This window comes from Malus domestica, chromosome 11, assembly GCF_042453785.1.
Source record: "Malus domestica chromosome 11, GDT2T_hap1".
In the NCBI taxonomy this organism is placed as follows: Eukaryota; Viridiplantae; Streptophyta; class Magnoliopsida; order Rosales; family Rosaceae; genus Malus; species Malus domestica.
The window spans coordinates 4677003-4703531 of NC_091671.1; the positions used below are offsets into that span (position 1 = coordinate 4677003).

Sequence of the window (26529 nt, forward strand, 5' to 3'; positions counted from 1 at the left end):
TCTTATTGTAATTGTAAGCACACGAGTGCGAGCAATGTTTGTTCAAATTTTATAATTTCTAGTGAAATGAAAATCTTTTTTTACCCACTTGCTTAATTGTATTACCCTGCTTTGATGGCTTGTCTACGTTTACTCCAAACTGGTTTGAGGTGCCTTGCGTCTCAAGTTAGTCTTACTTTCTTTCTCCCAAAACCTGCTTATGCTTTATGCTTAAACGTCATGTGGTAATTAATTAAGCGCACGGATTATGAACTCTTATAATCTGAGATCAAAATGTTCAAGCTTTGTATTCACAGACGATTAATTAAAGACAAGAAAATATTCGTTTTATGTAAATTAAAAAGAAAATCTACTAGCAAGTTGTGTTTAAAGAGCAGCTCCATTATTTTGTCATCAAATTAACATATTTGAGTAAATTTACTGGAAAATCAGACTCAGATAATTCATAATTTCATACATATATAATCATTGGAAACAAAGCAGACTAAGGCCGACAGAATTTGTATACAGATGTTCAGAACCAAGTTGTACTGGTAGTGGAAAATTACACAGAACTATTAAAATATCTCTTATACCATGTTAATAGGTGGCACGAACTGATCTTCCAAAAAACAAGTATCCAAGTAGCTGCTGCCGTAAAATGATTGGTCGAGCACATTCTCGTAGGCATTTGGATGATAAGCTTCTTGTACTCCTCCATCCGCAGCGATCCATTCGTTGTAGAAGCTTGGATTCACAGGTTCCTCTTCATGGGTTTCAAGCAAATATTTCTCTAATAAACTTGGATCCCAATCATTCTCTTCTACAGCTCCAACTGTAGCAATTCCAGAATCTGCTGGCTGAGGTAATTCTTGATCATCATCACTTTCGATCTCTTCGTTTGCGTTCATCTTCTTCTTCCTCTTGTTCGAAGTGGTCACTTGATCCTCTGATGATGATGAAGTCGGACACTTTCTCTTGTTAATGCCGTTCTTCTTCAAAGCGGTCACTTGATCATCCTCTGATGATGATGAAGTCGGGCACTTTCTCTTGTTAATGTCAGACGTCTTCCTCAATCGACAAAGCGCGTAATCAAAATCGTAACTTGTATGGCTCTTGCGATTCCTTGGGGCCGCAAAGAGACTGTATTCGTCTAGTAACCACGCACCATTGTCCTCAGAGCCTTCATTCTTGTAGCAGAAGGTTCTTTTTAGTCCAATACAGGTAGATGTCCCGTCAGTCCCCTCAACCCATGTGGGGACTGCCTTGCCATCCCATTTACCTCCGTTTCTTCCCATCTTCCGAACGATGTTCGAACCCTTGGGGGTTGTCTTCGTGAGCTCAGAGAAGAAATACAAGGCTGGTTGATCAGCAGCAGCAAGTTGAAGTGCTCCTCCTCCTCCAAAGGCCTCCCAAATCTCAGAGGGTTCTGAGTGGTTGCCAAAGAGGTTGCACTTGTGCATGAAGGTGTGGTGCGGTGGCGGGGGCAGTAACCGCGGCGTCTCCACCAAAAAGTAGCGGAGGAAGCGACCGATGAGTTCCTGATCGGTGGGTTTGAAGCGGAAAAAACTCGGTACAAGGGAATGATTGATCTCCATTAACAACACACGAGAAGATGAAGTGCAGTAGCCGAGTGGTGACTAGGTTTCTGTGCGTTGTTGTTGATGGGACAGACAAAAGTAAGAGAGAAAAGAGTGAGTGGTACTATTTATAGAGAGGGGAAGTGCCAATGGGGCGGTGAGGTATTGGTTTAGGGTTAATTAGTTGCTTGGAGGGTAAGTAAGAAATAGAAACCCTAAATTAGCCTGTCCTGATTGTATTAGGAAATAGAGAAATCTCACTTTTAGTAGGACTCCGACTCTCTTCATTTATGTTAAGTTTCATAGCCGTTAATCATTTAACCACGTGTTTAATTTGGAAACAATTAAATCCAAATTTTTCTATGTTTTTCCTTTTTTTTTTTTTGCTATTAATATTTTTAATTCCAAATTGTGAAAAAACAATGCAGACACTCGCAAAATTGGAAAATAATAATAATAATTAAAATTAAACCACTCCATGGAATTTTGCTTGAACAAAAACCGAAGAGAAATATTAAAGAATTTCTAGTTAAATGGAAGTTTATCCTTCGTGGAGTATGATAAATAATGTTATGCAGTAAATTAGTAATTTTTTTTTCATGGTATATATTAATGAGTGGTCTGAAAATTTAGAAGTTAAATCTTGGATACAGAGATTATGTAATAAAAAACCAGTGTGAGTTCTTAGGTAATTGGGAAACACTCTATTTGGTAATTAGTATAACCATACTGCGAATAACCTAATTAGCAAGTCTCTATCGGTCAACCTTAGACGTCAAATTGTGATAATATTGTGCTGCGGTTTCGTTTTATATTCATTGTTAAACTCCAAAAAGTTATAATTTTGCTAAATTTAAACATTAAAACGAAAATTGAATAAACTACAAAAAAAATTAAGAAACAAAAGGGAATAAGCTTTGGAAAAAAGATTTTAAGGCTCAACTTTAAGCGTAACTCTAATGCGATTGAAAACAATCTTATTATAGTTTTTTTTTAATAGATAGTTCCTGTATTTTGGATAAGCATTTTCATTCGAAGCTTTAGACAAAGCTACTATTGAGATATTGGGCTATTATGGTTTTTCGTACACATGCCAATCTTTTATAGAGGATTTCACTATATCTCATGGGCATCAAGTCTTTCAAAAAGCAAACTTTGTTGCTGATGTCTTCATCAATTTAGAATATAATGTTAGTACTTGTGATAGAGAATTCTCTATTTAATATCATTTACTTGTATACAAAAAAATCTGTGTATAATGTAAAGAGTTAACGTTCTTAACCACTTTAACTGCACAACCTCCTTTGCTGCTAAACTTCCTCGTTTGTACAGGATGGTGCTCGTCGCATTGACTAAGGAAAGAGGCAGAACCTAGTTATATATGGGCCTAAAACAGAAACAAATGAAAAGAAGCCCATTGGGCCTTAAAACCAAAAACATAACTTTTGAAAAATCTTAATTGCTCTCCACGAATTCGGGAGAAAAATCTATTTTCTTTCTTTTTTACTAAATTAATAAATAAATTGAAATCCCAATTCTTTGGAACCCTAATTACCCAATCACTTATTTTATATTGGATCCCAACTTGACTTTTCCTTGTCGTTGACTCTTTCAATCCACACCCTCCCCTTCAGCTCTCAGACACTATTAAATCCAAAAGATGCAACCTTCAACCTCTCTTGTTTGATTCAGAAACCCCTGTTTATGAAGATCATCCAAATCCGACCCGAACCCATCTCCAGAACCCTACTTCCCGACGACCCATCTCGCCGCCCGCCGCCTTCTCCCTCCCCATGGCCACCGACGCCACCGCCAAGTTCCAGAACCAGGACTTTCACCAGGTTCCGAAGTCCCAGGATTACCTCCCAACCCCCACCGTGTCGCCCCACGACGGTCTCCACTTTTGGCAGTTCATGATCGCCGGTTCAATTGCTGGCATGGTCGAACACATGGCTATGTTCCCGGTCGACACCGTTAAAACCCATATGCAAGCTCTCGGGTCGTGCCCGATTAAGACCGTCGGACTCCGGCAGGCCCTTCGGTCAATTTTGAAGTCCGAGGGCCCTGCCGGGCTCTACCGCGGTATTGGAGCTATGGCACTCGGCGCGGGCCCGGCACATGCCGTCTACTTCTCGGTGTACGAGATGAGCAAGAAGTATTTCTCGGGCGGGAACCCGAACAACCCGGCTGCCCACGCGATTTCCGGCGTGTTCGCAACGGTGTCGAGTGACGCTGTTTTTACCCCGATGGATATGGTGAAGCAGAGGTTGCAGCTGGGGACTAATTTGCACAGCCCGTACAAGGGGGTGTGGGATTGTGTGCGGAAGGTGTTCAAGGAAGATGGGTTTAGGGCGTTTTACGCTTCCTACAGGACGACTGTGTTGATGAATGCCCCGTACACGGCGGTGCATTTCGCGACGTACGAGGCGGCAAAGAGGGCTTTGAATGAGATTTCGCCCGAGCATGCGGATGACGAGCGGTTGATTGTTCATGCCACTGCTGGTGCTGCAGCTGGGGGGTTGGCTGCGGTGGTCACTACGCCGCTTGATGTGGTGAAAACGCAATTACAGTGTCAGGTATAGTAGCTTCTGGCTTTCCTATATTGAGATTAACTTGTTGATGTTAGTTTAGTTTGATTTAAATACATTCTGATGCAACTGATAAGCTTTCAATTTCGTCATACAATCAATCACTTTTATACCACTTAGTTACACGTCCACGCTACTAGGTTCAACAATGCAATTGATACCCTTTAGTTCTAGACACTGATTGATCTGCCCTGTAATCTTTCCGATTCCTGGCATCTACTAATGATGTTGCATAGCGATAAGGTGATAATTCTGTTTGGTGGTTTCCGCAAAGTTTGTCTCCGATGGAATCCTAGGTTATTGTTACTTGGTCTGGCTGTTTGTGCTTGTGTTTTTCTTTTTCTTATGTAAAGAAATAATATGGGGCAGGGAGACCAAATAAAAAATGTTTTTTTTGTGGTTGACAGAGTAATGGAGCAGAAAGAAGTAACAAGTGTGGTACTTGGTTTTTATAAGTGTCATCCTTCTTTTCTGTGGTTCACTGATTGTCTCTCTTGAAAGCGGGATTCTGTGTCATACTCAAGTTTAGTTAGTCTGGTTGGACAATCTATTAAGAGTCTGAACGTAATTTTTTATAAGAGTCTGAACGTAATTTTTTATGTAAGCAGATTGGTGTGGGACTAGATCCTCTGCTAGAGTAACAAACAATCCATCTTTCTCGCTCCCGCTCTTTCTCCCAATCAATCATGAGGGGCGGTTCCGGTCTACGATTTATGGGTGGTCATTTTAGTGCTTTGCCGTAGGATAAGGAAGGTCCTCGCTCAAGACTTTACGAATGACTGATAAACCATAGGATTTAGTTGTAATGGAATTACTATATCCGATGATTCATATACCTGGTTGTAATGGTATTACTATATCCAATGATTCACACACCTTTAGTTATAATGGTATTACTAGGCACTGGATGATTTGAGTGAAGGTTGAAATACTCATCTGAATGCAAACCTGCCTGAAGCTTTGCTGCTTTTCTTAACATGGATTTGTTGTACAGGGTATTTGCGGATGTGACAGATTTAAAAGTGGTTCGATTACTGATGTTATTCAAACAATTGTGAGAAAGGATGGGTACAAAGGTCTTCTTAGGGGATGGGCTCCAAGAACGCTTTTCCATGCCCCAGCTGCTGCCATCTGCTGGTCCACATATGAAGCCTCAAAAACCTTCTTCCAAGATCTCAATGGCAGTCGTAACAGCGGAACTATAACCTGAAGAGACTTTTAAAGACAAGTGAGATTTTTTTCGTTTCAATAGCGATACATCTTCAGCCTGTATAATTGACGATCTGAGTTGCTTCACACGAAGGATAGTAAGCAAGTCAATCAGAAGTTTTCAGACCTGACTCCAGTCTATTTTATGGGCAGTAGTAGTCGGTAAGTTGGAGTGTGGGTTAAATTTATTTGTACTTTTACCATTGTTGTTTGTTTCAAGTAGTTTTTTTTTCCCGTCTCAGATTTTGTTCTAATAAACGTAGAAGTCAAATGTTTTTGTTCGTTCGTCAGATTCTGTGTTACATGAATGAGACCCTTTGGAATCCTTTTCATCATTGGGTTTCTTGGTGATGTATGAATCAATCAATCAGTCATAAAGTTTTGAATTATATTCCATCTCTCGCAAATAATTTTCGCACATGTTGTTGATTTTTGCTTCGGTACCTAGGATTTATTTTGCAAAAGAACGGAGAGTTGGATGGAGACCTCAATCATAGAATACAAGCTGGATGGATGAAGTGGAAGAATGCATCCGGTGTGTTGTGTGGCCGTCGTATGCCATTGAAGCTCAAGGAAAAATTTTATAGGATGACAATAAGGTTGGCAATGCTTTATGGCACGGAATGTTAGGCGGTGAAGTATCAACACGTACATAGAATGGGTGTAGCGGTGATGAGAATGCTTTGTTGGATGTGTGGGCACATGAGAAAGGATAAGATTATGAATGAGGATAACCGAGGTAAAGTAAGAGTAGCCGAAATTGAAGGAAAGATGAGAGCAAATCGGTTATGGTGGTTTAGACATGTGAAACGAATGCCTACTGACGCTCCAGTTAGAAGACGGGATTACGGGATAGATGTTCAGGGCTGAAGGGGTAGAGGAAGACTTAGGAAGACTTTGGAAGAGACTCTAAGAGTACTTGGATCTAATAGAAGACGTGACACAGAACCGAGCGCAATGGCGTTCTAAAATTCATATGGCCGACCTCACTTTGTGGGAAAATACTTTGTTGTTGTTGTTGTTGTTGATTTCTACTTTGTATTAGAGCCATGTTGGTCCTGCTTTTCAAGACACTTTCTCCTCAAAAATTCAAGTGTTTCTCGGAAAAGTACTTTTAACTCTTTAAATAACCCACAAGTACTTTTAAGTATTTGAAGTATTTAGTCATTTGAAAAGCATTTCCAAACAAACGTTGACACAAAAGTTTCACTTGGACTGTTGATCTTTATTTTGAAGAATCCATGGCATTGTACTCTTAAAACAGATAAGAAATTCAGACAATAGCTAGAACTTAATAGCAGTGAGGACTTTTGTACACAAATATGAAGAGATGACTTTCAATCAGTTGCCGTAAAACCGGATGAAAAATGCCGAAAAACTATAGCCCGGCTACCCGGAAAAGGGAATGTTTGTATTTTAAGTTTGAATCTCTTGGAGAAGACGAAAATGCTTCATAAGCTTACAACCTGACCAACAATCACAGTGATATCATCTGGCTTTCCACCTGCACAACAGAAAACTCAGGTCAGCCAAGAGATCAACGAATAACGGGGCCTTGTCATCATAGTATAAAACCGGATAGGCCGTGCCTGTAAGCTTCATTCCGAGAATCTTTTTCCACAAAGGAGGCTCGAAACCCTGAAAGGTGTTACGGAGGAAGGAAATCAATACGTAATCATGTTTTCGTCGAGAGAGAGTATTATGATTTCGAAGTTGGTTAAGTCGGATCGATGATTTTACCTTTGATCTAGCCTCCATGGAGTAGGGAGAATCGAAGTTTGAATCCAACGAATGATTGTTTGCCAAATTAGCTAATACCTTTGCTAGCAATAAGATCAATTTCAGTTAGAAAGCACATAAGTTCTGTGCTGACTTCGTTACTAATTAATTCCCGGTCACGTTTGTTTGATTTCGGAAACACATACCAGTCTCAGCAACGTCTCTGTATCCGGCCACTGTCGAAACAATTTCATGGTCGAAAACATTGTCAAAAAGTCCATCCGAGCCCATAACTATGGTGTCTCCTTCCATCATCTCAACATTGGAAACCTGCAATCGGAGTGGAGCACTCGAAAGTCTTACAACCGTTGTGTTTCAATGCAGAGCGGCTAGAGGAGATATAAAACCCCGTGAGACATTTGTGTATTGTGTGTGTGCAGTTGATTCAAAGTAGGACTCGGGACTGAAAGTTTAGAAAGACTAGAAATGTAGACAGTAATCGCGTAAGGTTGGAGTGGTGTAAATACCATCGCATCCTGATACGTTTGGCCAACAATCTCTGAACTAAGTTGGTATGGACAATCGAAATAGTGTTCTTGTGGAGATGTGGAAAATTTGATTTTACCTGCAAGTCAAGTCACAGCTACATGTCACTTGAAAATAAACTGAGAGTTGATCAGAACTTGTGCAAAGAAAGCCAGAACTATTACCTTCACGAATAACCCTTAATCCGCAATCCCCAACATTCGCGATTTTCAGAATCCCGTCCCTCTCCAGCATGGCAATCATTCTAATCAGCATAGGAAAGCTGAAGTAAGAATCTCTTGAACAAATATGGCAACTATAGCGAAGTTCTCTTGAACGAAATGATGATCTTACACCGTAGCAGAACCTATCGAAGAGGTATAAGCGTGTGCTTTTCCTATCAGAATCCGAGGATCGTTGTTCACCTGCTACGTAGGTGACATGCATGGTTCTTAGCGAACACGAAATATGCAGAGACTCAAAAATCTACATAACAATAGTGAAAGTGCTACTTGGTTTAGAGAGAAACTACCTCCACATCTCCCACAAAATTTGAGGCATTGGTCATCAATTCTTTCGGGAACAATGAAGGATCTACATCCTGTTCAGCCCAACTGCCAAGCCAAATAACAAGAAGATCACAAATTCCGAAATCAAGGAACGACTTACAGCATCGATGCAGAAAAACATCTGAATTATGTGTCCACTCCTTGGAGTTTATTAAACCAGTTTCCCTGGATTCCTTGTTCTCTTTTTTTTTTGAATCGTAAAACGCTGTTTGAGAACCTTACCCGGAGACACCATCAGCAACAGCAAGAACTCCCCCATTGTAGCTGCTCACAAAGAAAGCATCTTCCCCACCTTTTTCAACCTTTTTCACCCACAGAGACTTGCAAAGGTTAAAAAAAAAGACCGGGAATTTCTTAAAGAAACTTAATGCTTTCCACAAATAAACTTACAAAGTATGAGTTGACATGCGTGCCTTGTTTGGTGTCTAGGATTGAAATGAATTTGGTAACAGATTAGACTCGATGTACGTTTGAAGGTAGAAGATGGATTAGACAAGAAGGCGGCTTATCCCTTACAATCACCACAAAAACAGTATAATTGTGAGGGATAAGTTTCGTTCATGATGAATCCATTTCTGCCTTCAAAGGAAGTAAAATTTGGAAGTAAAACCATTCCGTACTTCAATCCAATGAGTTACACAATCCAATCCAATTCAATCCTAGACACCGAACGATGCCACATGGTTTGCGAGCTTGCACTAACCTTGTTGGGATGTGGAATAAGATAAGTTCCAACAGAGAAACACAGCTCTGGCCTACATAATTTTATCAGAAGCTCAAACAGTTAACTCGAAGAATTCGACTGAAACGATAAGGAAAATCTCAGAATTGGGCTCACCGAAATGGTTTGAGTTCCGACGAAGCAGCTGAGCAGGATAGCAATCTTTTCTTCTTCCAAGTTTCATCAGTGAGTGATAGAGCAGAGGAAATGGAGTGAATAAGCGGGTGAGACTTCGGAATTGAGGCCCGGAATATGGGAACTGCCATTTCCCGCTTCCCCTCTCCCTCCCTCACCCACCTGCCGGGCAAGCTTGTAGGAGAGCTCAAATGTGTGGCTTAAAGTTGAAACTTCAGCCACAAACACAAAGCTTCTTTATTTGCACTTCCACAACAAGTAAGCAATCAGGGCCCATATGTGGCTGTTTCTAGTAAGCGCTTCTCAGCAAAAGTGCTTTTATGAACTTACCTCCCCAATTAAAATCCAAGTGGAAGAGAAATTACTTTTTGTAGGACAATACATGTCTCCGTTGTATAGGTGCGTCTCATTGTCCACCTAGTTGTGATTAACGTATATTTTAACGTATACGTATTGTTATCTTTTCTTTGTTGGGTATAAAATTTAAAAGCATAATTGTTCTTTATCTCATTTGTCATTTAAAAAACATGTCTAGCAAAAATACAAAAAAAGAATAATAATAATTTGAAGATTTTTGGTCATTCATATGTATTAGGTAAATGAAGGATCATTGTGAGGATATTAGTTAATAGTTATTATCAAAACCGTTAATTTGTTTCATACTTCTTCCACGAAGCACTTAAGAGCAAGTCCACCCCTAAGGACTTTGTGCTAGCACCCAGCGCATTTATCCACTCAAGTGAACAGTAATAGACCCCAGTGAACAATAATAAACCAAAGCATCTCCACCCCTAACAAAAAATAGCCTAGTCCATTTTATTAAAATATTATTATTTTTTATTATAAAATAATAATTTTATTTTTAATTTCTGAATTTATAAAAAATAAAATAATAATAATAATTGTCACAGCCCGTTCCAAAATATTACATCCGTGGCTGTGAATGGACGAAATTGCCCTTAAGAAATACTAAGTATGTGAAGCTCAAGTTGATAATTATCTAGGTTCCTAAGTTTTGAAAATAAAATGGAATTTAATAAGGATGGAACTTAGATTTTTAGGTTAAAATTTTGTGGTTTAGAGTTGGGGATTGGAAAAGGACCACGTGGGATCCCCATTCCTTATTTCCCTCCCCATTTCCCGTATACTGTCCTTCATACTCTCTTTCTCTTCCTCAGACCTCACTCTCTCTCTCTCACCCTCTCGAACACACGGGCAACCATCAAAACCACCTAAAACTATTACCAACGCCGGATTTAAAACCACCATTGCACTCCTGAGGACTCCACGATCACGTAGGTACCAGTTTAAGGTAAGTTTCACTTCGAAAACCCTAGTTTCTAAAGTTGCCGTGAATGTGTACTGTTCATGAGCTTTGAATTGGTTGATTTTTAGGACAATCCAAGCTCATAGTGAGCTTAGTGAGGTCCCAAGGAAGCTCGGAGTGCTTCGTTGGAAGGATTTGGACGTCGGGATCACGAGGGTTAAGTTTGGCCGGTTTTGCTTGGATTTTTCCGGTGCGATTTAGTTGTTTTTGAAGCTTAAAAGTAGTATATTGTGATTCTACATGTTGAGGGCTTTAAATTGATATATTATACGAAGAAAATGGTTGAGAAACGAAGGAGAACGAAGCATTTGAAAATTCCCCAGTTTTCCGGCCACCGGAAAAACCAGTCCGGCGAACCCGCGAGGAAGAAGGTGCGCGTGGGCGCGCGTGGACCCGTGCCTTCCTTAGCGCGTGGGGGCGCGTGCTACAGTAAAAAATTATTTTAAAAATATGTCGACGTCCGTGACGTCGAGTAGATCACTGTGGTATATTCATATACCCAAATTGAGCACCGTATGAGAAAGTTATTAAGGATTGTTGGTTAGGTGTTCGAATAACGTTTTATAGTTTTCGCATTAGGTGAAAATGTGAATTGACGATCCGACCGTTGGATCATCACTAAACTTTGATACGTTGCAATACGTAATGTTTGAGGATTATTGGAACTTACGGATTGGGAATCCGAGTTACGGATCTTCCGGAATTGGAGTTGTAAGTTCATAAAATAAAATGTTAACCGTCACTTAGTTTTGTTAATTGACGGAGATCCGACCGTTGGATGGTGATGAAATTTTAGGATGTTATCCTAGAGATATATTGTGGACCTCTGGAAGTTATGGATTTAAAATCTGAGTGGTGGATCTTCCGGATCGAACTACGTAGTGACGTATTTTATATAAGTTATATATTCTATCGATATGAATTCTGAGGTTGGAATTGATTATTGTTTTAGGCGCCGATCGTCATGACGCCTTGGCGTATTGTGCTAGGGAGTTGTAGGGCGAACTCCAGGTGAGTGGGCAGTTTTGTTTTCCGTATATATATATACTTGACGTTTTCCCAGAAATTGAAATTGAATGAAAGTATGCTTTAAATGCAATGTATAAAAGTATATGAAAAGTATATAGAAATGTGAATCGAATTGCCATGCATGAAATGATATGAAAAGTATGAAATTGAGATATGATGCATATGAATGAATGGTGCGGCGGACGCACAGGTGAGTATCAGGTGAGTATTTAAATACTGATATGATGATGTTAATGTATATTGAGCTCAAATCCTGCACCATGGTTTAGTGCTTATAGTATTCACCGCATCGCACGCTCGCCTTGGATCCAAGTAGATGCTGGTCGCACAGTCCACGCGGAGTGGGTGCGACGGGCCAGTCGAAGAGTGTTAGTGAGATTTCGACTGGTGGGTGACCTTAGATTATGTGCACAGATGATTGATGAGAAAGCACTAGAGCGTAACTTGTGTGCAGAAGGCCGGACAGGTCACAGAGGTGACTCCGGCAGAGTGAGAGTGATAGATTTTGAGCTCTAGGTTCAACCGTACATGGCTATTAGAGGGCCTCCGGTTGATTACTTTCTTGCACCTGATATGATTATTGTTGATGCATCCATACTTAACTGTTGATTTTAAACATGGCATGGCATAACTGATATGAAAAATGTTGAAAAAGTGAATTGAAGTTTTGAGAATATATATGTATATTTATATTTTACATTTCTGGGAAAGTATACAGGTTTTACGGAGAGGGGTTACAACGTTTTGAGAAATGTTTGGATTTGGAAAAGAATTGTTTTACTGACCCACTCAATTTTGGTTTTGCGCCCCTCCAGGTTCAGGAATCACAAAGGTGTGGTGACCACGAGGAATTCGACGGTGTTCTGACAGATTGGACAAAATTAGGACTCACCTTCGGGTGTATCAACTTATAAATTGTATCTTTAAAGCTTCCGTACTGTGCAAATGGTTACGTCACTCTCACGTGACGGCCAGCATGCCCTCCTTCGGGACGGGGTGTGTCAATAATAATAATATCTAAATTTATTAAAAATTTTCTGTATTTTTTTAAAGTGAAATTCTTAATTTTTGGGAGAAAAAACGTGGACCGTTGATCTGTGATCAGAAGGTCCATTTTAAAAGTCAAATTTAATTTTTTTTTACCGTTGGAAATCCAACGGTCTACAAAAACTAGCCGTTGGAAATCCAACGGCATACATTTCGCCATGTCGCCGACCCGGGGGTGGGGTGTGAGTGCGCCTATTAGGTGGGCCTAACCTCTGAACGTCTGTCGGCTACTCGCCATAAAGGTCGCGTGAAAGGCACGCGCCAACCCAATTGCCCGGTTCCTTGCTTAGTCAAATTTGGGCTGGCCTGGAGACCAGCTTGGGCTGCGTCCCAGGCAAAAGGGTGGGCTGGAGTGGATTGACTGGCTCCCAGCCTGATTTTTGTACTTTGTGCTGGGTTATTCCACCTCTGGTGGACTTGCTCTAAAGGGTTTTTTCATAATTTACTTGCATTTTCATTAAGGATTAGTTCCAAAATTATTTTTACCAAAAACATTTTTAATTATGCTAAAAGCACTTCCAAACGAACCAATCCACGATAAAAGGACTGGTTACAAAATTTCTGTCATAGACAAGGTATTAAATATCGGTAATATCGGAAATATCGGTAGTTCAAAAACACGGAAATATCGATGGAAATATCGAGATAATATCGATATCGATAAAAATTACATGGAAACCACGGAAATTGTAAGCAAAACTTGGAAATTTTTATTGAAACTTTGCAGGATGTTTATTTAGTCAATTATCTATTAGTTTATCACAAAAAATTGGAAGGAAATGCATTGCATAATGGATTTAACATTATCAAGTTGATTATATAGCGAGCTGACAAACATTGTGAGTGTAGAAAATATGTAGTAATTAATGAAATAAGTCTAAACACACCATAATCATTTATATATAATTTTTAATCAATCTTGTTGTACAATTTTCTATTAAAAAATTATTTTTATTTTTTCTTTTCACATGGTGCAGCACATCATTCCAAAACCTTTTTTTTTTTAATTATTATTGCTTCTTCTTCTTTTGTTTTTTTTGGAAAACATTTTTCCTTCTTGTTTTTAGATGGTGCCAACGCACCACCACTTTTTCTTCTTCTTTTCAGATGGTGCCAACGCACCAATCCAAAACCCTTGCTTTTCTTATTCTTTTCAGACACTTCCACTGTGTCCTCCCCCTCGCCCTTCTTTTTCTTCTTCCAGATCTTTTCAGACACTTCCACCCGTGTCCTCCCCCCCCCCAACGCACCCCCTCGCCTCTCTTCCAAAAGCCCTTTTAGACCGCCTCGAGAGCCCAGAAATCTCCGACACCCCGCACACCCCTCCCACAGTCGATCGCCATGTCAAGATGACCCATCACGCAGGACTGGGAGCCCGTCGTCATCAGGAAGAACGAAGAAGGCACCCAACGCCGCTTGTCGCTCCGGAGCTGAGATCGAAACCCTCGGGAAAGGTTTTGTGTGTTTCCCCCTTCCCCAATCCCTCGAACCTTCTCCCTCATTCCTCTCCTTGGCAGCTGCGACGACGGGACCTCAGCTGCAGTTGCGACGACGAAGCCTCTGGCGATATTATCGTTAATATCGATAATATCGCGATATTATCGATAAATAATATCGCGATATTTTGACGAAAACCGTTGGATACCAAAAAAAATATCGTTCCCTTGAAAAACCGATAATATCGACGATATTTCGCCGATATTATCGGCATTTTGTTCCATGGTCATAGACTATAAGCCTTGCTGGTTATAAACTGAGAAAGCAGCTAAAACAATTATATTTTCAGACTTCTCCTCTCAAATTCCAACAAGGCACCAGTGGTCTAGTGGTAGAATAGTACCCTGCCACGGTACAGACCCGGGTTCGATTCCCGGCTGGTGCATCCTTTTTCCTTTTTTTGGTTCTTTACATATATAAAAATGTGTGTGTATATATATATATATATATAGAGTTTCCCCAAAACGAGCTTCTCACACTTCTCGGATGTTTGGTTCTCTCCACCGCTGAAACGACGATGAACGCCGCAGCTCCTCCTGATTTCATCCAAGGTTTCGTATTTCCCACATTTATCTTCCTTATTTTTTCAATTCGTTTTCTCTACTCATCGATTATTGATATGTGCATTGTGATTCCAGTCACAGACTACCAGAACGGAAGCGATTCCGACACCAACATCGACGACGACGATGCAGCCGCCGCCGAGTTCTACCAGCCAGTCTCCGCCGTCGATTCCGAAGATGACGAAGACCAGATCGGAAACGACGCCGCTCCGATCCACTCCCAGCTGCACTCCAACGGCGTCACTGTCAATCAGGTCGAGGGGGGAATCTCGTTTCTCCAGCTAAACGACGACGTCGGGCGCAATGATCACTTGAACAGCAGTAGGGATGGCGAAGCGGAAGAAGAAGAAGAAGTGGAGGAGGAGGAGGCTTCCGATTAGGCGATCATGAGGGCGTTCAGAGAAGACGAGAGTCGCAGAAACGCGCCGCTGACGGCGGAGAACGCGACGAGGGTCAGAGAGGCCATGCGTGGAATTTCATTCGCCGGAACTCCTCCGCATTGGGCGGAGCTGATCGCTGAGAACAACTGGATGGACCGCCTTCACGGGGTCGGACAATCTTCGTCCCGGAGCTAAAACAGTTTAATTGTATTCTCTCTTTTTTATCTGTTTGGAGTGGACTGCAAATTTTCAAATATGTTGGGTGTAAAATATAATTTCAATAATATTAATATCCAGCAATTCACATAATTCTGGGGAAATCTTCCAAAAAAACCAAATCTTCCACCTTATTATGCACTACTAATTCTGATTAATTAATAAAAGCAGGTTACAATTAGGAAGCAACAAACTTTATTATACCAAAAACAGGATTTCTAATCGCCTAACATAACTCTAAACAGTAGTAAATTCCGGGAAAGTTGGGAAGTAGAACCGCGACTGCCGCCCCTGCTCTCCACTGCCGCCAACAGCCGCCAGGTGCCGCCATTAGCAAATCTATTACATTACATGGTAACGGGATGCTGTTGATGTAGAAGTGCAGTAGCGATGGCCTTTCTCAAGCGGCAATGTTCTCAATGTCAGCACTTCTCTCCATTCTCTTCACAATGCCGGCTATAACCTGATACATGATCCAACCATATACTTAGAAGCGAAGAAATTGAGCATCCTATGATGAAATTCAACTGAAATTCTATTGGTGTTCTGTATAGACTTGTGTACCTTTCCGGGGCCCAATTCGTAACTCTTCTTCAGCCCCTTGCCGAGCAGAGTCTTGACAGTTGTTTCCCATTGAACAGGAGAAGTCACCTGTCAATTTGAGTTTAGGTCTAGATCAGTGATCTTGCTCGTGTGACGTGATAGGGAGGAGAAAGTTCTAGATAGCTTACCTGACGAGCCAATATCTTCTTAATTGTCTCAGGATCTGAATGTGGCTGTGCGTCAACGTTGGAGATAACTGGTATTCTTGGTGTTCTGATCTGTGTTTCTGCCAACTTGGCTTCCAATCTTGACACGGCCGGTTCCATAAAACTAGTGTGGAAAGCGCCAGCAACAGCTAGACGCACCTGAGGGTAATGGAACAGGGGAGAAGTGGGCTCGTCATCAATCGTTAATAGAAGAATGGAACTGCATCTAAGTAGGAAATGAAGAATGGTACCGTCATTCGGGCCTTGAATGACTTTGCCTTAGCCTCTACTGCTTCAATTCCTTTCACACCACCAGAAACAGCATAATTTCCCTACCACAACAAAATCATGCTGTGGTCAAAACTTTGTTAAAAAGCACTTAAGATGCAATCACCTTAGGGTTACTGAGTTGAAGTTCTTACAGTGCATAGATAATTTGCAATCTGAACTTTGTCAGCGTCATCAACTTCTGCATTGGCTGCATCACACAACTGTTGCACCTTGTCTGAGTCCAACCCGATGACACTGACCATGGCACTTTTGGCAGCATCAGCAGCTGCCTGAAGTAAGTCGTAAAAAGGAAGCATGTTAGTGTAACAGACTGTGAGCCTAGTCCCTCCAGTAACATGAACCGACACACGACCAAAAATTTACCTGCATAGCTTCTCCCCTCAGTTTGACCAGCTTGAGCCCATCCTCAAAGCTTACATATTGAATCAAGTCAACGAAAAAAGGAAAGATTAGTACAAGAAGATAGCCACCACTGAAGATCAGACAAATGTACTAAATCTGCTTTCATGTATTGACGACTACATTAACAATAATCTCCTATCTTAAACCATGTACTAGGTGAACAATGAAAGTGATGCTTCCTCTCCCTTGTATTACAAACATGGAAACGCATCATAAAAGTTAAATTCATGTATAAACTCTTCCTCGCTCCCCCATAACAGGAGATCGCAAAATTAACAGATTTTTCATTTGGTATGTATTCGTGAATACAATTGCAATTACAGCATATGTTGCTCAGTTCGATGACTCACCTGAATGACTCAGCAAATGCTAGAGCAGTATATTCTCCCAAACTTAGGCCGCACGTGACATCAACTGAATCAATGATCAGCTGACCTCCATCACGTGCACGTAGTAACTCAACAGCAGCTAGACTTGTGACGTAAATAGCAGGCTGCAAATTAGTAGTGGTGCATACTTATCAATGATTCACAAGAAAAACTCATTCTCGAACATTTGACATAGAAGAGCATAAATGTTGTAGACTATAAGGTGCACATTCAAAACATTTCATGGAGGAACAACAATCCTATTTCTGTGGAACTAAAGTACCGAACAATTAACACAGCACATACCTGGCTTATAACAGTTGAATCTAGCTTCTCTTTTGGTCCATTGATACAAACATCCAAAAGATCAAACCTGCACACAACGTAGACATTAAATCACTCCCAAAAGCCAATTTTCCGTTAAATGAAATAAGATAACTACATCTGATCCTGACAACAACAACAACAACAACAAAGCCTTTTCCCACTAAGTGGGGTCGGCTATATGAATCCTAGAACGCCATTGCGCTCGGTTTTGTGTCATGTCCTCCGTTAGATCCAAGTACTCTAAGTCTTTTCTTAGAGTCTCTTCCAAAGTTGTCCTAGGTCTTCCTCTACCCCTTCGGCCCTGAACCTCTGTCCCGTAGTCACATCTTCGAACCGGAGCGTCAGTCGGCCTTCTTTGCACATGTTCAAAATCACCGGAGCCGATTTTCTCTCATCTTTCCTACAATTTCGGCTACTCCTACTTTACCTCGGATATCCTCATTCCCAATCTTATCCTTTCTCGTGTGCCCACACATCCCACGAAGCATCCTCATCTCCGCTACACCCATTTTGTGTACGTGTTGATGCTTCACCACCCAACATTCTGTGCCATACAACATCGCTAGCCTTATTGCCGTCCTATAAAATTTTCCCTTGAGCTTCAGTGGCCTACGACGGTCACACAACACGCCGGATGCACTCTTTCCATCCAGCTCGTATTCTATGGTTGAGATCTCCATCTAATTCTCCGTTCTCTTGCAAGATAGATCCTAGGTAGCGAAAACGATCGCTTTTTGTGATCTTCGCTAGATTGCTCCAGTCATTAGTGTGGATAAGTATATAAATGGATAGAGATAGGAAAGCAAACACAAGATGTACGTGGTTCACCCAGATTGGCTACGTCCACGGAATAGAAGAGTTCTCATTAATTGTGAAGGGTTTACACAAGTACATAGGTTCAAGCTCTCATTTAGTGAGTACAAGTGAATGATTTAGTACAAATGACATTAGGAAATATTGTGGGAGAATGATCTCGTAATCACGAAACTTCTAAGTATCGGAGTGTGGTGTCGTCTTGACTTGCCTTATCTGTCTCATAGGTAGATGTGGCATCTTCTCTGGAAGTACTCTTCCTCCATCCAGGGGTGGTATCTTTAACTGGTGGAGATGCACAAGGTAATGTATCAATTTCACTTGAAGCTTACTTGTAGTTTCAGGCTTGGTCAAGCGCGATACAAACCATGTAGTAGGAGTCCCCCAAGTCGCCGAGCTAGGGGGTCTGCTGAAAGAGGTGACAGACAAGGTAAGCAATCAGAGCTCCGACTGATTGTTCACCTTCTCCCCATCTTGCAGCAGCATGAAGGATAAAGAGAAGAAAAATGAGAAGAGATGATATGAGATACTTTTGCTTTTGAAGAAGTAACTTTCCACAGGCTTATTCTTGAACTGAGCTGGAGGGTTTTCTGGTTTCCTCCAGAGTATAAGGCCGACTGAAGAATTTGAGGGTCAAAACAAGTCCATCAAATCTAGAGTACGTTCCACCCTGCTGATATGGGATACTTTTGCTTTTGACAGAGTAATGAATGTATCGGCACGTGTGCTGTTACGCTTGTCTCCACATGCTTCCTTGTATCCTTCGCACTTGCCCTATCTGTTCCTCAAGCAGATGCGGAATCTTCCCTGGAAACATAAGATGTTGAAGATGAGTACTCGAGAGCAATGCCAGGTAAGTAATCAGGTAAGGGGTTCCAGGCAGTCAGTTCCTGGCTGGAAGCTTGATTCCAAGTGCTGACTGATTGCTCTCTTTCTCCTTGTCTTGCAGGTAAAAACAAGGCCAAAAGAAAAGACAGGGAAAAAGCATGATATGGGATACTCTTGCTTTTAACCCTGATGATATGAGATATTCTTGCTCTAGTATAGCTTGTTTGCAGAGGTATTATCGGGGGGAAAGAAAGCTGAATATTTCGAAAGGCTTCGTTGGGAGTGCCCTCTCAGATATGATGAAGGGTTGAGCATTTTTGCAGGTCTGCCTGTCCGTTGGGGATGGAGGTCGACATATATAGGAGTCTCCCTAACAACAAGTAGTAATGCTATTCCTTTACCCTGCTTGGTCATAGCACGGTAGTGGGAGCTGCCAGTTTCACATGTTTTAACTCCTGTCAGAGCACTTTGAAAAAGTGGTCTGTGGTATCTGGCTCTCGAGATTCGGAGAACGATGCCTCTTCGATTTTTGAGAAAGCAATCATGCTGGGGGTATGACTCTCGAGATTCGGAGAGCAGTGTCTCTTCGATTTTTGAGGAAGTAATCATGTTGGGAGTCTGGCTCTCGAGATTCGGAGGGTGGTGCCTCTTCGATTTTGGAGCAAGCAATCTTGTTGGGAGTGTTGTCTCGAATGTGAGTAAAGGTTGTGCATGTTTGCTAGTCTACCTTGCCACGAAGCACAAAGGTTGACACACAGGGACTTTCCAATTATCCAGCAATGGTACTGTTCCTTTACCCTCTCTTCGATTTTGAGAAAGTAGTCATGTTGGGAGTCTGGCTCTCGAGATTCGGAGGACGGTGCCTCTTCGATTTTGGAGCAAGCAATCTTATTGGGAGTGTTTTCTCGAATGTGAGTAAAGGTTGGGCATGTTTGCTAGTCTACCTTGCCACGAAGCACAGAGGTTGACACACAGGGACTTTCCAATTATCCAGCAGTGGTACTGTTCCTTTACAGTTGTGGGTAATAATATGGTAGCTAGACCTTCAAAATTTATGTGTCTAAACTTTTGTTAGTGCTGTTTCTTTGCTATTCTTTTACCTTTCTTGGTCAGAGCGATGTAGTGGGAGCTGCAAGCTTCACGTGCTCAACTTTGGCAGAGAACTTTGGCAAAGTTATTTGTGGTACCCATGAGCTATTGTTGCGTGTGGGAAGTGGGTGATTGAACAGTAAGATTCATGTGCTTTCTACTTCACCAGAAGTCTTCGACAGAATGCCCATAATTTCTGCAAAGCTGAGTGTGCGTGTGACAGGTGTTGACAAGGCTAGAAAAGTAGGTGCCTCTTCGATTTCTGAGATCGGCCCTCGTGGTCTCTGAGCAGCCCAGCTTTTGAGAAAGCGAGCGCCTCTTCGATTGATTCGGAGAACGATGCCTCATCGATTTTTGAGAAAGCAATCATGCTGGGGGTCTGGCTCTCGAGATTCGGGGAGCAGTGTCTCTTCGATTTTTGAGAAAGTAATCATGTTGGGAGTCTGGCTCTCGAGATTCGGAGGGCGGTGCCTCTTCGATTTTGGAGCAAGCAATCTTGTTGGGAGTGTTTTCTCGAATGTGAGTAAAGGTTGGGCATGTTTGCTAGTCTACCTTGCCACGAAGCACAGAGGTTGACACACAGGGACTTTCCAATTATCCAGCAATGGTACTGTTCCTTTACCCTCTCTTCGATTTTTAAGAAAGTAGTCATGTTGGGAGTCTGGCTCTCGAGATTCGGAGGACGGTGCCTCTTCGATTTTGGAGCAAGCAATCTTATTGGGAGTGTTTTCTCGAATGTGAGTAAAGGTTGGGCATGTTTGCTAGTCTACCTTGCCACGAAGCACAGAGGTTGACACACAGGGACTTTCCAATTATCCAGCAGTGGTACTGTTCCTTTACCCTTGTGGGTAATAATATGGTAGCTAGACCTTCAAAATTTATGGGTCTAAACTTTGTTAGTGCTGTTTCTTTGCTATTCTTTTACCCTTCTTGGTCAGAGCGATGTAGTGGGAGCTGCAAGCTTCACGTGCTCAACTTTGGCAGAGAACTTTGACAAAGTTATCTGTGGTACCCATGAGCTATTGTTGCGTGTAGGAAGTGGGTGATTGAACAGTAAGATTCATGTGTTTTCTACTTCCCCAGAAGTCTTTGACAGAATGCCCATAATTTCCGCAAAACTGAGTGTGCGTGTGACAGGTGCTGACAAGGCTGGAAAAGGTTGGAAAAGTAGGTGCCTCTTCGATTTCTGATATCGGCCCTCGTGGTCTCTAGGGAGCCCAGCTTTTGAGAAAGCGAGCGCCTCTTCGATTTTTGAGATTGGCCTTCGTGGTCTTTGAGCAGCCCAACTTTTGAGAAAGCAAACGCCTCTTCGATTTCTGAGATCAACCCTCGTGATCTCTAAGCAGCCCAGCTTTTGAGAAAGCAAACGCCTCTTCGATTTCTGAGCAGGCGCCTCTTCGATTTCTGAAGCTTCGTCGAGTGCAGATTTTTATAGGGGCTGGCATTAAGTTCCAAAGCACACTTAAATCTCCACCAGTAGAAGCTTCATTCTTGCACTTCTAAGATCTTGATTTGTCCGACCTCTTCTCTCTTCAACACCTTTGAAAATGTCTGGCCCCTCCGACCGTCGTTTTGACTTGAACCTTGTTGAAGAGGCAGCCCCGGCTTCTCCAGACAACATATGGCGCCCATCCTTCGTCTCCCCTACTGGTCCTCTTACCGTTGGGGATTCCGTGATGAAGAATGATATGACCGCTGCGGTGGTGGCCAGGAACCTTCTCACTCCCAAAGATAACAGACTACTTTCCAAACGGTCTGATGAGTTAGCTGTTAAGGATTCGCTGGCTCTCAGTGTTCAGTGTGCAGGTTCTGTGTCTAATATGGCCCAACGCCTATTTGCTCGAACCCGCCAAGTTGAATCATTGGCGGCTGAAGTGATGAGTCTCAAACAGGAGATTAGAGGGCTCAAGCATGAGAATAAACAGTTGCACCGGCTCGCACATGACTATGCTACAAACATGAAGAGGAAGCTTGACCAGATGAAGGAAACTGATGGTCAGGTTTTACTTGATCATCAGAGATTTGTGGGTTTGTTCCAAAGGCATTTATTGCCTTCGTCTTCTGGGGCTGTACCGCGTAATGAAGCTCCAAATGATCAACCTCTGATGCCTCCTCCTTCTAGGGTTCTGTCCAGTACTGAGGCTCCAAATGATCCCCCTCCGGTGCCTTCTCTTTCTGGGGCTCTACCGACTGCTGAGACTTCTCCTAAGCAACCTTTGTGAAGGCTCCCTCTTGTGTGCTTATTTTGACTCATGTATATGTACATATTTGTAGCTTATCGGGGATATCAATAAATAAGCTTTCCTTCATTTCAACGTATTGTGTTAAATACACCAAAGCCTTCTTCGCTAAGTTCTTTGAATTTTCTTTTGTTAAAGCTTGTATGTTGAAGCTTTCTGAGTGGAGCATGTAGGTTGGGGTAGTGTTCTCTTAATTTCCCGAATGAGGAAAACTTCTCGGTTGGAGACTTGGAAAATCCAAGTCACTGAGTGGGATCGGCTATATGAATCTTAGAACGCCATTGTGCTCGATCCTGTGTCATGTCCTTCGTTAGATCCAAGTACTCTAAGTCTTTTCTTAGAGTCTCTTCCAAAGTTTTCCTAGGTCTTCCTCTACCCCTTCGGCCCTGAACCTCTGTCCCATAGTCGCATCTTCTAATCGGAACGTCAGTAGGCCTTCTTTGCACATGTCCAAACCACCGTAACCGATTTTCTCTCATCTTTCCTTCAATTTCGGCTACTCCTACTTTACCCCGGATATCCTCATTCCTAATCTTATCCTTTCTCGTGTGCCCACACATCCAACGAAGCATCCTCATCTCCGCTACACCCATTTTGTGTACGTGTTGATGTTTCACCGCCCAACATTCTGTGCCATACAGCATCGCCGGCCTTATTGCCGTCCTATAAAATTTTCCCTTGAGCTTCAATGGCATACGGCGGTCACACAACACGCCGGATGCACTCTTCCACTTCATCCATCCAGCTTGTATTCTATGGTTGAGATCTCCATCTAATTCTCCGTTCTTTTGCAAGATAGATCCTAGGTAACGAAAACGGTCGCTCTTTGGTATTTCTTGATCTCCGATCCTCACCCCTAACTCGTTTTGGCCTCCATTTGCACTGAACTTGCACTCCATATATTCTGTCTTTGATCGGCTTAGGCGAAGACCTTTAGATTCCAACACTTCTCTCCAAAGGTTAAGCTTTGCATTTACCCCTTCCTGAGTTTCATCTATCAACACTATATCGTCTGCGAAAAGCATACACCAAGGAATATCATCTTGAATATGCCGTGTTAACTCATCCATTACCAACGCAAAAAGGTAAGGACTTAAGGATGAGCCTTGATGTAATCCTACAGTTATGGGAAAGCTTTCGGTTTGTCCTTCATGAGTTCTTACGGCAGTCTTTGCTCCTTCATACATATCCTTTATAGCTTGGATATATGCTACTCGTACTCCTTTCTTCTCTAAAATCCTCCAAAGAATGTCTCTTGGGACCCTATCATACGCTTTTTCCAAATCTATAAAGACCATGTGTAAATCCTTTTTCCCATCTCTATATCTTTCCATCAATCTTCGTAAGAGATAGATTGCCTCCATGGTTGAGCGCCCTGGCATGAACCCGAATTGGTTGTCCGAAACCCGTGTCTCTTGCCTCAATCTATGCTCAATGACTCTCTCCCAGAGCTTCATTGTATGACTCATTAGCTTAATACCCCTATAATTCATGCAATTTTGTACGTCGCCCTTATTCTTGTAGATAGGCACCAAAGTGCTCATTCGCCACTCATTTGGCATCTTCTTCGTTTTCAAAATCCTATTGAAAAGGTCAGTGAGCCATGTTATACCTGTCTCTCCCAAAAGTTTCCACACTTCGATTGGTATATCGTCTGGGCCTATTGCTTTTTTATGCTTCATCTTCTTCAAAGCTACAACCACTTCTTCCTTCCGGATTCGACGATAAAAGGAGTAGTTTCTACACTCTTCTGAGTTACTCAACTCCCCTAAAGAAGCACTCATTTCATGTCCTTCATTGAAAAGATTATGAAAATAACCTCTCCATCTGTCTTTAACCGCGTTCTCTGTAGCAAGAACCTTTCCATCCTCATCCTTGATGCACCTCACTTGGTTTAGGTCCCTTGTCTTCTTTTCCCTTGCTCTAGATAGTTTATAGATATCCAACTCTCCTTCTTTGGTATCTAGTCGTTTATACATATCGTCGTAAGCCGCTAACTTAGCTTCTCTGACAGCTTTCTTCGCCTCTTGCTTCGCTTTTCTATACCTTTCACCATTTTCATCAGTCCTCTCCTTGTATAAGGCTTTACAACATTCCTAACCTGAGCTAAGCTAAAATTAACAAACAACTCTATCTAAAGTTACCCTAAAATATCGTTTGCTTTCTTGTATAACTCTGCTGCAGCAGGAACACTTTGAGCTTCCTTTCCCATTCCAACTGCTTGTGCACCCTGAGTTGCAAACACAGTAGAACATTAACAATCTAACAGAATGAAGCTCAACCCGAAATTCAAAGTCGCTATCTTTAGCACCATAACATGATGAATTTCCAATCAAACACATAGGGCTCGTTTGGGACTGCTTATGCAGGAAGTACTTCTACTGATAAGCTCTTTTGTAATAAGTGAATATATTAAAAGCATGTCAAGATATTTATCAAAAATCCAAGTGCTTACTAAAATACCTTCATGTCCACAAAGCACTTTTGAGTTTTTCTGCAAAACATTGTCAAAAGCACTTTTGGATCTTTTTTAAGTAACAAGTCCCTTCAATTATAGCCCAAATTGCAAACTTTTTACTTTTCATGTCAAATTAGCATTCAAATTTTGAATTCAATTCCTTAAGTTTCATGATGAAATTCAGAACTCTCTATCTTTAGCACCATAACATGATTAAACTCCAAACGAACAAACACGCATGGCCTGTCCGGGTAGGAAGTACTTCTACTCATAAGCGCTTCTGCAAGAAGCATTTCTAGCAGAAGCATGTCCAAATATATATAAAATTCCAAGTCCTCCTTGGAAAAGCCCTGCACTAAAATGTACTTTTATGATCCATAAGCACTTTTGAACTATTCAATTACTAACCCCAATTACAATTTTTCCAAAATTACAAAGTTTTCATATCACTAGCATTCAAATTTTGAATTCAATTCCCAAATTAGACTGTCTATTGAGCAGCTAAGTAAAGACATTGTTCACATTAAACAAATCAAATGGCAGCGGAGCAACAATCTCACTTGGCCAGGGAAGAGGAAAGCAGAGGAGGGCTTGTAATCGGCGAACAAGGCGTCGCTTTGCAGAGTCTGCGATCCGACGGAGGCGGCCATGGAAACTCTAGATCGCCCGAGGTTTCGGACGCCGAGCTGGGCTCCGGCGCCATTCAGGAGCCCCGAGAAGGAGGAGGAGTTGAGAGAAATGGAAGAGGGGAGGGCGATGGAGGCGGCCATGGTGGCGAGTGAGGTGCGTAGGATAAGAGGGTGGGGGAGGTTAAGCCTCAGGGAGGTGTGCATATAAGAAAGTGTAGGCGGATTGAGTGATATTGTGCGCAGAGGGTGTCGAGGTTAGCGGAGTTTACAAAGGTAGACGTTGGATATGGCCAATTGGCCATCAAAACCAAGAAAACACAGTCCAACTGCTTTTTTTGTCTTGTTTTAATCATCAGAAATTCATTTAATTGTTACCATTACTAACGACACATAGAGATGATTAAACAATCTTAAAATCAAATGAAATTTTCTCGATGTGATCTTTATATGGATCAAGAGAATAAATGGTTAAAACTATTATATGTGTCCTGTAAAATGATGTCATATTGTCATGCAATGTAAGAAAAGTATTAAACATAAAATTGCTATTCATACTCATATTAAGGTTTTTAGTTTCGGATTGATTAATCCCTTAGGTTTTAGGTTGTAATAAGTCTCTAATTTGGGCTCCATATCGTAAGCAATCAACACTGTAAACGAAAAAGAAATCAAAGTTCTATAAAATTGAGCATAAGTGAGATTTTTGTAGCCTTTAATAAAGATAAGGGTGCATATTTGCGGAACCGGATCCCCTCCGGATCCAAATAAACTAAGTCTAAGGATTAAATGATTCAGGCCGTTGAAATTTGATTCAACGGCTACAATTATTATAAATTTTAGAGACCTCTTGTTTGTAACCGTTAGATCAAATTTCAACGGTTCATATACTTTGCTCAGGAGGCTCGGTTTATTTGGGTCCGGAGGGGATCCGGTTCCCTTGTTTGCCATCACTACCTTTTGCTGGACAAGGTTAGACTAAGAGTTAGTGTAGTACCGCATTTATTATCCGCACATACTAGCTTTAATTGGACTAGGAGGCACTCACCTCGACTAAACACCTCACAAAAAGATCTTAACGAGAACACCCCGCTTCGAAAACACAGTACTGCTAAGACTTTCGCTTCGTCTGTTCTTTTTCTCCCTTGCTCTCTCCTTGGACCAACAACCCCGCCCACAGCCTAAACGTCTTGGCCAGACCAAAAATTCTCCGTCTACGTCTGTGTCAAATACCAATCCAACGATTTAACATTT

The 26529-nt window shown here is 41.7% G+C and overlaps 5 protein-coding genes, 1 long non-coding RNA gene and 1 other non-coding gene across 11 annotated transcripts; 4 read left to right on the forward strand and 3 right to left on the reverse strand.

The window, feature by feature from the left end:
- Positions 1–569: 569 nt before the first annotated feature.
- LOC114819593 (NAC domain-containing protein 41-like) lies at positions 570–1577 on the reverse strand. Its single transcript, XM_029088797.1, has one exon. The coding sequence runs from the start codon at positions 1575–1577 to the stop codon at positions 570–572; it is 1008 nt and encodes a 335-aa protein (XP_028944630.1).
- Positions 1578–3076: 1499 nt separating this feature from the next.
- LOC103447288 (uncharacterized) lies at positions 3077–6464 on the forward strand. Of its 2 annotated transcripts, XR_011573189.1 has the most exons (3): positions 3097–4135; positions 5142–5518; positions 5805–6464. XR_011573189.1 is itself a non-coding variant. In XM_008386481.4 (2 exons), the coding sequence occupies exons 1-2, from the start codon at positions 3353–3355 to the stop codon at positions 5355–5357; spliced, it is 999 nt and encodes a 332-aa protein (XP_008384703.2). In that variant the 5' UTR covers positions 3077–3352; the 3' UTR covers positions 5358–5745. The 2 variants fall into 2 exon arrangements, 1 of the variants encoding a protein (XP_008384703.2); XM_008386481.4 differs by lacking the exon at positions 5805–6464 and having other exon boundaries at positions 3077–4135; positions 5142–5745.
- Positions 6465–6560: 96 nt separating this feature from the next.
- Positions 6561–9377, reverse strand: LOC103447289 (probable protein phosphatase 2C 26). Of its 2 annotated transcripts, none has more exons than XR_001791361.3 (11): positions 9008–9377; positions 8873–8924; positions 8392–8471; positions 8133–8214; positions 7955–8025; positions 7786–7865; positions 7603–7700; positions 7282–7405; positions 7097–7174; positions 6946–6994; positions 6561–6860 (listed from the first exon to the last, which is right to left on the reverse strand). XR_001791361.3 is itself a non-coding variant. In XM_008386482.4 (11 exons), exons 1-11 carry the CDS (start codon positions 9154–9156, stop codon positions 6808–6810), a joined length of 921 nt encoding a protein of 306 aa, XP_008384704.2. In that variant the 5' UTR covers positions 9157–9377; the 3' UTR covers positions 6561–6807. The 2 variants fall into 2 exon arrangements, 1 of the variants encoding a protein (XP_008384704.2); XM_008386482.4 differs by having other exon boundaries at positions 7097–7179.
- A 722-nt stretch (positions 9378–10099) lies between these two features.
- LOC139189586 (uncharacterized) lies at positions 10100–12385 on the forward strand. Of its 3 annotated transcripts, XR_011573360.1 has the most exons (4): positions 10100–10337; positions 10421–10542; positions 11305–11363; positions 12197–12385. It is a non-coding gene; the product is annotated as an uncharacterized lncRNA (long non-coding RNA). The 3 variants fall into 3 exon arrangements; XR_011573359.1 differs by lacking the exons at positions 11305–11363; positions 12197–12385 and adding an exon at positions 10628–10668 and having other exon boundaries at positions 10110–10337; XR_011573358.1 differs by lacking the exon at positions 12197–12385 and having other exon boundaries at positions 10112–10337; positions 11305–11432.
- Positions 12386–14239: 1854 nt separating this feature from the next.
- TRNAG-GCC (transfer RNA glycine (anticodon GCC)) lies at positions 14240–14310 on the forward strand. The gene has a single exon. It is a non-coding gene; the product is annotated as a tRNA-Gly (tRNA).
- LOC103429866 (uncharacterized) lies at positions 14294–15177 on the forward strand. The gene is made up of 2 exons (XM_008367995.4): positions 14294–14476; positions 14564–15177. Exons 1-2 carry the CDS (start codon positions 14443–14445, stop codon positions 14866–14868), a joined length of 339 nt encoding a protein of 112 aa, XP_008366217.2. The 5' UTR covers positions 14294–14442; the 3' UTR covers positions 14869–15177.
- On the reverse strand, positions 15127–25684 carry LOC103447290 (uncharacterized). Its single transcript, XM_029088140.2, has 10 exons — positions 25210–25684; positions 24336–24421; positions 17201–17267; positions 16877–17019; positions 16488–16536; positions 16256–16393; positions 16085–16165; positions 15816–15992; positions 15649–15735; positions 15127–15547 (listed from the first exon to the last, which is right to left on the reverse strand). Exons 1-10 carry the CDS (start codon positions 25480–25482, stop codon positions 15485–15487), a joined length of 1164 nt encoding a protein of 387 aa, XP_028943973.1. The 5' UTR covers positions 25483–25684; the 3' UTR covers positions 15127–15484.
- Positions 25685–26529: the final 845 nt, after the last annotated feature.

Excerpts from the sequence above, each read along its gene's own strand:
- LOC114819593 (XM_029088797.1), bottom strand. The coding sequence starts at position 1,577 with ATGGAGATCAATCATTCCCTTGTACCGAGTTTTTTCCGCTTCAAACCC.
- LOC103447288 (XM_008386481.4), top strand. The coding sequence starts at position 3,353 with ATGGCCACCGACGCCACCGCCAAGTTCCAGAACCAGGACTTTCACCAG. Across the intron at positions 4,136-5,141 it reads AAACGCAATTACAGTGTCAG|GGTATTTGCGGATGTGACAG; the intron begins GTATAGTAGCTT and ends TTTGTTGTACAG.
- LOC103447289 (XM_008386482.4), bottom strand. The coding sequence starts at position 9,156 with ATGGCAGTTCCCATATTCCGGGCCTCAATTCCGAAGTCTCACCCGCTT. Across the intron at positions 8,925-9,007 it reads TCGGAACTCAAACCATTTCG|GCCAGAGCTGTGTTTCTCTG; the intron begins GTGAGCCCAATT and ends AAAATTATGTAG. Across the intron at positions 6,995-7,096 it reads CCATGGAGGCTAGATCAAAG|GGTTTCGAGCCTCCTTTGTG; the intron begins GTAAAATCATCG and ends AACACCTTTCAG.
- LOC103429866 (XM_008367995.4), top strand. The coding sequence starts at position 14,443 with ATGAACGCCGCAGCTCCTCCTGATTTCATCCAAG. Across the intron at positions 14,477-14,563 it reads TCCTCCTGATTTCATCCAAG|TCACAGACTACCAGAACGGA; the intron begins GTTTCGTATTTC and ends TTGTGATTCCAG.
- LOC103447290 (XM_029088140.2), bottom strand. The coding sequence starts at position 25,482 with ATGCACACCTCCCTGAGGCTTAACCTCCCCCACCCTCTTATCCTACGC. Across the intron at positions 16,537-16,876 it reads GCATTTGCTGAGTCATTCAG|CTTTGAGGATGGGCTCAAGC; the intron begins GTGAGTCATCGA and ends TCAATATGTAAG. Across the intron at positions 16,166-16,255 it reads TTGCAAATTATCTATGCACT|GGAAATTATGCTGTTTCTGG; the intron begins GTAAGAACTTCA and ends TTGTTGTGGTAG.